The sequence below is a fragment of the Plasmodium coatneyi genome, chromosome 12, assembly GCF_001680005.1.
Source record: "Plasmodium coatneyi strain Hackeri chromosome 12, complete sequence".
Lineage (NCBI taxonomy): Eukaryota > Apicomplexa > Aconoidasida > Haemosporida > Plasmodiidae > Plasmodium > Plasmodium coatneyi.
This window is the reverse complement of record NC_033567.1, coordinates 4721743-4731331: the sequence shown is the minus strand read 5'-3', so window position 1 is coordinate 4731331 and position 9589 is coordinate 4721743. Positions and strand designations below refer to the sequence as shown.

General features: G+C 40.3%; 2 protein-coding genes across 2 annotated transcripts; one reads left to right on the top strand and one right to left on the bottom strand.

Annotated features, from left to right (window-relative positions):
• Positions 1–403: 403 nt before the first annotated feature.
• PCOAH_00047250 (Uncharacterized protein) lies at positions 404–5474 on the top strand (the record flags this gene model as incomplete). Its single annotated transcript, XM_020061509.1, has 2 exons — positions 404–524; positions 652–5474. The coding sequence occupies 2 exons, from the start codon at positions 404–406 to the stop codon at positions 5472–5474; spliced, it is 4944 nt and encodes a 1647-aa protein (XP_019916478.1).
• Positions 5475–6651: 1177 nt separating this feature from the next.
• On the bottom strand, positions 6652–7725 carry PCOAH_00047240 (Ubiquinol-cytochrome c reductase iron-sulfur subunit; the record flags this gene model as incomplete). The annotated part of the gene is made up of 1 exon (XM_020061508.1): positions 6652–7725. The coding sequence occupies one exon, from the start codon at positions 7723–7725 to the stop codon at positions 6652–6654; it is 1074 nt and encodes a 357-aa protein (XP_019916782.1).
• Between the last annotated feature and the right edge of the window lie 1864 nt (positions 7726–9589).

Below are 9589 nucleotides of genomic sequence, written 5' to 3'. Positions count from 1 at the left end.
GCAGCGTCGCTCATTTGTACCATGTCCAACCCTTTTGACCTTCCCAATTAATAGTATTCGTAACGTTCTCCTCTTCCGCATCAAGTCCAAACGAGAAAACGAAAAAGACACAGAAACGGAGGTACCCCCTTTTTGCAACTCACTCTAGGGGAAGTACGATGCCCCCACGCGATCATCCCTCAAGTGACCAAACTGATTCATCGCTACGCAAAGCAAACCGTGCAGCATGCGACTTCTTAAGCGTCTAAATAAGTACCCCCGCAACAGTGCTCAGTTAACGCTGCATACCAAAGGGGACGCACACGGGCAGTCTTCAAAACTGCAGAGCAGCCAGAAAGCTAAATAAGAAAAAAAAAAAAAAAAAAAAAAAATCGAAACATTACTACTACGGAAGACAAGGAATATGATATGGTGGTTTTTAATTTCAATAAATTTTTTGTTTTTTCTTATAAAAAGCTTTTTCACCCCCAAAGATACGACTTATATGAACGACATAAATAACAACCAAGACAGCGCGTCGACAGGTATGCCTGAGTGGCCCCACGTGATCATTTCACCGGTGCGTATTCATTTCAGCGTACCCAAACGTGATGAATTCACCGGTGTGTAATCATTTCACCGCTGAGTAACCGTTTCACCGCCCCTTTTTAGAAAAATACATTCTAGGCGAAAACTACAACCTGACAAGCCTGAAGCTGAAGATCGACTTCGGCTCGCTAGACACAGGGACGAAGATAATCGAGCACAGCAAGGGAATTATAAACATCCGGTCGATTCAACAGTACGACTATGACAGTTATATGCTAACGCCATGCAATTCGGACATATGGTGGATCTACTCCTTCAGTGATATTATACACATAGAAAAAATCGGATTAGTGTCCCTAGAGCATTATGCGTCAAATTTCAAAGTTATAGAAATATTAGGGAGTGATGTATACCCAACGAAAAAATGGAAAAAGTTAGGAAAAATTGCCACGAACTTTACAAAGAGCTTTGAGCTCTTTAACATATATGATTATTGCAAGAATTACGATGAAGATAACTGTTGGGTGAAGTATATGAAGTTTGTTGTTTTGTCTCACCACAATTTGGAAAATAATTATTACTGTACTTTAACACATTTGCAAATTTTTGCTTCTTCTGGTGTTGATATGCTCAGTGATAAAATATACTCCGATGATAACATCACGCAGATTGAAAAAGATTTTCACGACAATTACAAACATGAGAAAAATGAAAACATTCGCGACCATGAGATAATTGAAAATTTGGAGGTGCTCCTTGAGGACAAGGAGCGCATGCACGGTGGAGGGACTGCACCAGGAACAAGCGACCACCGATATGGACAGAGACACGTAGGTAACAAGCACGATGAGGATGCATTGCAGTCACCCGAAACCATCACAATTGAACAGTCCCCCACCGGTGCAACCCTCCCAAGATTGTCCAACTTTACCCCGTTTGAAGGCTCCTTCCTAGATCCAGAAACGATAGAAAAAGAATTAATAGACACGGATCTTATCGGTTCAAAGCTGATGGATACAGAATTGATCAAGAAGGAACTGATCGATACGGAGCTCATCGAAAAGGAATTAATGAATGCAGAACTTGTCGAGAGGGACTCCAAGAGTGGTAACATTAACGAACAGTCATTCGATAATTTAACAGAACAAATAGGGAACGCGTTTGATGAAAGGAACACCATCAGGGGGGTTGAAGTGAATACAACTCAACAGAACGAGGAAGAGAAAGATAAAAACAAAGACAAAGTTAGTGTGTCCTCCTCTTTATCCACAGAACAGAATGTGTTAAGACAGAAAAGATACAACCAGAACGTCTCACCCCACTCACTAGTCATCTTGAACAAAGCTGTGAAGAAGAAGTATGCTGTACTCAAAAATTTTAACAAACTCAGAATATCCAAGCTTTTAAAAAATTACCCATTCGTGAATTACAAAAATGTGGTTAAAAAATACATGCCTTATGTTTCCTACCTGATGAGATATAAGGACAAGCTCAGTTACCATCACTACAATATGAAAGATGCCGTCATAATGGATAGCTTCTTCAACCCCTTGGATGATTCACCTCTTGGGAGAATCACAGTGGGGAAGTATGTATCCACCCGTCGGCGATTTCTTTCCCCATTCCGTATGCTCATCAGGGGGGTCTTCCCAAAGGTGTGCAGCCGTGTGGATATCCTAAGAGACGTTCCCCCACAAAGTGGAACGACTTCACACACTTCTGACAAGAGGACCATTTCAGCGAAACCGACTGGAACACCACAGAGGAAACTTCCCAAAGTGCACTGCTACAACTACGGAGCTATAAAAAACGTGCAAAACAGTATACTGCAGAATAGGCGTATATACTCGCTCCTGACTATATGGAAGCCCCGTCTTCTGTGCAACCACGATATGGTCTGTTTGAAAAAACATGCAGGGGATATTAACAAATTGCTCACCTTTAGACGTAACTTAATCAAGTCCACCTTCCGAAAGTACCTCGTCTTCATATCTGGAAAGAGATTGCCCCCTCCGAGGAAAAGGAGGTATAAAATTTTGAAGAAGAAAAAAAGGAAAATCAGTAATAAAAGGGGAATGTTCAGAAAACTCTTCTTATTAAAACAGTTTAATAAAATAGGACATATAAAAAAATTACACGTTACTTATTCACCCATTTTTCGTTTCCCAACATGTGATGCATCGAGGTATTTCCCCCATAAGGAAGGGCAGGACCCTCTCATGACTTATATTTGGGAAAAAATGCAGCAACAGAATAGACTAAAAGAACAACCACAGGACGCCTTAATCATAATCTACCTTTTCAATGAACTAAGAAAGGTACGCACGACACATAACCTGGAGAGCCTCAAATGGTGCTTCGACTTCATGACAAAGTGGAAAAATCCATTCGACTCAGTATTGCTTATGTTCTTCATGAGATGTGTCCCACTAGCTAGTCTGCGAAACCGTGGCACATGTATGGATATAATAAAGAATGGTCTTCTTTTGAGGAAAAAAAATAAATTGACACTTGAGAAGGAATTACAAGGTCTTTCCTTTACCCATTCGGACGGAAACAGGACTTGCAAAAGGCACGACCGTTTGGGGAAAACGGATTTGTCATACTATGCCTACTGGGAGGAGGGCGAAGAGAAGGATGCTGATAGTGGGGAATACTACATAGATGGGGAGTACTATCCTGATGAAGAACCGATCCACATGGACGACCTCCCTAAAAATGACCAAGTTAGGGTGGAAACTCCCCCTCTGAATGTTGAATCCCCCCCAACGGTTAACACCCTGACGCTGTATCTGCACATGTTAAGATGCAAAAACGTGCAATCGCGCTACTACATCATGACGCTGATGAGAAACCCCAGGGATATGAAACGCATGACCAAATTGGTGGCAGATATATGGAGTAGCCTGTCTAGCCGCAAAATTGGAGAGAATCTAACGAAGATCGAAAGCTACGTAAGAGGCGTCATCGCGGATCATATGCCAAATTGCACGACAAATTACCTTTTTTCGGAAAAATTGCCAAGTACTAAAAATGAGCTAGTTTACACCATTTCGGCTAGGATGGGGAAAGTCACCCTCATGGACCTGTCCCATAGGGTGAAAAGTAGGCGAATGTTACTGCGCCCCAAACAGGGGATCCTAAGTGTACAGAATAAGGAAGAGGAAACCTTGCAATATCGAAAAAAAGCCCAGTGCGAAGCGATTACAGAACTTTTGGTGGACCTAATTATAAATCATATATCCCTTTCGAGAACCAGCTTAGAAGGAGAAAAAAAAGACATTAGGGAAAATGAGCAGAGTGCAAAGGCAGGGGGAGGTACTGGCCACGCGGAGCAGTCAAAAAGGACACATCATGGAAAACACACCCAAAGGAGTCAACGTGGTCAGCTCGACCAGGCAAACATGTGCCTAACCCTTGGCGAAATGGAAAACATGATCTACTCAGACAGATATCTAAAGCAATATGTGGACGAAGCGGGGATACACAAAGAAATGCAAAAGAAAGATAAAATGAAAAATATTATAAATGTAAAATACAAGCAGAAAAACAATGACAAAAGTATAAAAATATTAAACGAAATAAAAGAAACAGAAGAAAGCAATAGCAAACTTGTTAACGAAGTGTACGATATTATTAGCGAATATGATGAGAATAATGAGTCGAAAATTTATTCGGTCCAATTAAAATCCGGAAAACAAATCCCATTAATTATTAACAAACCAGAAAATAAAATGAAAGAAAAAGTAATAAAAAGTGAAGCAAAAAAAAAATATATTAAGGAGAATAAATTACAATACCTGGACGAATATGATCATATGCTGAATGATCACATCCAGTACGATCATTATGAACAGAATTGCATACGAGAAGAAAAAATTGAAGAAAAAGCAAAAAATACAAGAGGACATGCCTTACTCACATTAGTGGATAAAGTAAAAACTATTGAAAATAAAAATAATTACGTAATTTCCAAGTTGAAGGATGTCATAAAAATTACAAACAACAAAACGAAAATCATATATCACATGTTGTCCAATTTTAAAATTTTACAAAACACAATTAGCCTTCTGCTAAAATATATTATGATAAACGAAAAAAATATGAAAAATTTACACAAAAATAGGAACAAATCAGAATCCTTCTTCAAAATTTTGAAAGATATATGCATTTTACAAATTAATGAAAAAAAACAAAATTTTGACTCACTCCAATATATTTGCAAATATTTACAAGATATACTATACGATGAGATAGAGAAAGTATATCTTTTTGGAAAACCCACAAGAGGAGGAGCAGCAGCAGGAGTAGGGACAGGCCCAGGTGGCGGAAGAAGAACGACTGGTGCCAACGGGGGAAACACTTCTACCTCCATGGGAGGAAAGTTTCCAATATGTGGTGAAGAGGAAGAAAATATGATGCTACATAATAAGAATTCCTTTCACGATAAAAATCCCAATTTTATTTTTAAAGAAAAAAAAAGAAATATTTTCAATTTTTGGTATTATGAAAATCATTGTCATAACGACATATTCAAGACCCCCCTCATTTATTATAACTCTTCGGTGGACAGCCTCCAAACGTTTTATTTTAAAATTTACAATTTTTTCAGAAATTTAACCTTCTTTCATTACATTGTGTATAAATTTAGGCACTACAAGAGGATCCTTATCAGATACCTTAGCAGGGGCCATGTCGGCGATATCGGTACGCAGTGTAGCGGTGCACAGTTTAACGATACACAGCACACCTGTGAGCAGTTCGGCGGATCCCACTTTGGCGGCGCGTACGGAGATCCACAAAATACAGGGAAACTGTACGCCATCCTTTTAAGCATCTTCCTGATAGTTTTCCTCATAAACAATTTTTTCTGTTTCCTCTTGTACAAGCATTTATCGAATAAGTTGAACACGTTCGTTCAGGGCTGCACCTGCCACAGGAAGTGACGCAGGGGCGCGATGAACCAGAGTGAACAGGCGGAAAAACAGACAGAAGAAAATAAATGACAGAAAATCGTACGGATGAACAAGGCATACTCTCACCGCTTGATCACACTGCACCCCTCTTTCTTGCGCAGTTCGCTCGTTCGTGTGCCCGTGCTTACGTTTGCCCCTTCATACAATTGTTTTAGTCTTTTTACCCACACGTTCACGCACACATTACCTACACACGCGTGGACACCCCTTTTTGTAATGCCACCCCTTTTTTTGCGATCCATTTGTCATTCTGAAACTTAAAACGCAATTTTTAAAAAATATTTTCGATTCCATATTTTGTGCACAACGCCGAAATGAAGGAGAAACCATCACGCTTACACTCAACGGCAAATTCGCCGGCGACAAAAATTTGAAACTGACAAGGAGGGAGGGATACACACAGTTGCTCATGCTTACCTGGAAGGTTGCATTTGCATGTTCGTCATTCCACGTATTCCCCTTTGAATGGACAAAAATTTCACTTCACCTTTTTATATTTTTTTTTTTTCCTCTTTGGTACACATTTCGCACAGAAAATGTTAACCCCTGACGCTTTTACTGTCATCTTTTTACAGAACGCTACGGATAATAAAGAAAAGCGGTAGAAGTGTGACCTTTTAATACTACATACGTTGAAGATCGATAAATTCGCACACCGTGGCTGACACGTCTCTTTGGGGTCACTCCCACCGTTGTGGCCAACCATTTTGTGCACTATTGAAAGGTGCTCCGCCCCTGCCCAAATCGGCGCGCCGTAAATACACACACACGCAATTATATATACACGGTGTGGTATTTTTAAAGAATGGCCTGTTTTGTTGCAACAAAAATATGCCTACTTGGAGGGTAAAAAAAAAAAAAAAAAAAAAAAAAAATCTGAACGAACAAAAAGTGTAGTGCGCAATGTGCAGAGAGAAAAAAGGAACTGCTGGCGATCGCACTATGAAGCTTCCACCTGCGTGAACGAGGGTTCAAATGGGTGGGTCTTGGGTCGTTCCACGACTGTTCCAGTGTAGGCCTGACCTCTATGGTGCATGGCTCCCCCAATTGGGGTATCCCATGAGGATTGTTCGGCATCAAAAAAGGAGGAAACAACTCCTAAACGGAGTAACTGCTAAACAGAGGAACCGCAAAATGGCACAACGGATCAGCCAATCTTGATCGTATTCTCGTCAACAAACTCATACGGGGGAACCTCCAAATTGGACGGCGCGGGGCCCTGGCGAACTCTGCCAGAATTGTCATAATGGGAACCATGACAAGGGCAGAAGTAGCCGTTGTAATTTCCACCGGGGGCTGGAATGCAACCCAAATGTGTACAGACCCCTATATTAACCAACCACTCAGGTTTAATAGTTCGGTCCGAATCTAACTGAGGGTCTCTCATAGTTTCCACCAATTTGTCGTCCTCCTTAGCTCTCTGGATATCCTCAGGGGTTCGATGCTTCACAAAAATTGGCTTCCCTCTCCACTTTATTACAACGTGTTCTCCAGGGCTTACTGTCCTCATATCTAATTCTGTAGTTCCTTCTGCAACTAAATCTTTGGAGATCCAAAAGAAGTGCACAGATTTACATATGGTTGATCTCATAATAGACGACATAATAAAAAAGTAGGAGGCACTTATAAAATACATAAAGGTTCTTCTGTCTGCATTTCCACTTCTTAATCTATACTCTCTAAAATCTGGGTGATAATCTGAGTTTATACTATCTGGGTTGGGCGCATTTTCAGCATAACCAGCTGGTCGAAAATTATGTGGTTCAAATTTACCTACTGAAACGACAGCAGGTTCTTTAGGGTTATGCCAGACATCTGTTCTTGTTACATTAGCTCCACTGGCTAATTCGCCCTTTTCTAAATTTGGTTTTCTTGGGAAAACGGGTTCAGCTGTTTGGTTATAATGTGCATATCTTGTCCTCACAAAAATGCCTTCATACTGATGTGGGTGATTTGACGGTTCAACCAACTCGGACAAATCCTCTACCCTCTTGTGGCAAATATTTTCCTTCTCTTCTATTTCCCACAATTTTATATCATCTGCATGATCGAACAAATTTTTGTAACTTGGATTTTCCGAAGCTGGAGGTACTCGATCGTTTTCCTTTATGTTGTGGTTGAAGGTTCCTCCAAAGGTTCTATTGCCTATTTTGTTGAATTCGTTTTTTTTTAAAAATATTCTCCCCTTTATTAAAAGGTCAAAGCTCCTTATACTTTTCATTTTCTGCTTTTCTTCTTATTTGGTTATGCTGTTATTTGGGTATTTCACTATTTGTTTGTTTGTTTTATTAACTGCCCTTTCTCCTTTCTTAAAATCCGCAGAACTGGTTCATATTTCGCTTAATACCTGTTGTGTGCGTTGGGTTTTCCTTGAATCGGCTGCCTCTGAATGGACGAACCACACGGTTTGTTCTGGTTCCACGTCTGACACTATTCTAACTAGGACGCTTATGCGAGAAGGTGTGTGCTCAGGAATGCTTGTATACCCTCTACAACTTGTTTCCGTTTTAATATTTGAAGATCCCCCTCAGACGGCTCAGCAGAAAAGAAAATAATCCTGTCGATCAAACGTGGGGTACTACTGCCATGTGGTCGTGGCCTTATATGTCGCCTCTCGCGCAATAATTGGGATACTAAAGCTGTGTGCGCGTGGAACTAATCAAAAAAAAATGAAAAGTATGCATATATATATGCACATATAAACATTGCACATACCATTTGGCGCAATTTCCTAAAATTTAACCCTCGCGGTGATACATAAATGTCTTATATTTTTCTCAAACTGGGCAATTCATTACACTCCTTTTTTACAATATATATCCATTTATTCACTTTATATTTTTTCTTTTGTTCAACCTTTTTATATATATTTCCTCAAAAGTTGCACAATTGTATCACAATTTTTTTTTTTTTTCGCAAATGTACCTATATACCTAGTAAAACACATTGGGAACGTTCCACGCGCGCCAAAAGTGTACAAAGGAAATGCGCATTTGATGCATCCCAACCTGGCATACCATTTGCGATAACTCTTATGGCGAGGTAAGGATGCTTCTTTACCGCTATGGTGGGAAGTTGCTCACATAAGGTAAATGCAAAAAAGGAAAAAAAAAAAGAAAAAATATAAAATAATATAAAAAAAAGGAAAAAAAAAAAAAAAAGGCCAAAAAAACAGAAAAAAAACCAACATGCTCATCCGTACATTTAATCAGTGTATGTGCGTTAACGGGCTAATTTTTAAAACGCGCTGCGGCAAATACAATCACAAAAAAGTAACCTGATGAGAAATGCGGAAAAAGCCTTTCTTTCTAGAAATTAGGAGTCCTCTTTCCCCAATTTAGTGTAAAAACGGGGGGCGAACTTGCCGCTACCCACTGGTGACATGAACAGGAATAGCTATTTCAATTGTGCGTTCGTTCCATTACACGTTTGCGTTAACCTCGGCGCGTATCCCTCATTTATTATGCGTATTCGTGTTGCCTACAAATTGGCTGCTTCCTGCACGATTGTCCCAACGTGTAAATGCACCTTTCAGCAATAACGCACCCCGTACGGAAAAGGGTCATACAAAAATATTCGCGCATACCCAAGGGGGCGAAATGCGCAATTGTAGCAAAAATGCCCCTAGTGAAAATTGCAACAAAGGTAAAAAAATGAGAACCCCCACCCCTACGCCCGCAAAATAGTTGCTGCTGTTAATACCACATATACATATACATAAACGCATGTGCATACACACACGTGCTTAGATGCATGCGTTCCCCGCCGTGCAACCCATTTTAGCACAGTTGCCATGGGGGCATCTAAGTTATTTACACTGTTTAACAGCCCTTCCATGTGTCGTCGTGGAAGGCCGAAAAAGCACACGCCACCCTATGCAGGAGCTTCATATAAGCATATTTGTTCACCCTTCTACGTGCAGTAGGATATAGGACAAGCAGATTATACGCTCCACGGGGGAACAGGCACGTATTTGCTTTTTGCACCAAGTTCACTCGTCCCATTTTAAGCGTAAAGGAAGAATGCACAAAGGGGGGAACTTCGCTGGTGGCAAGCCACCACGTAAGAAATGACCAATGCAATGT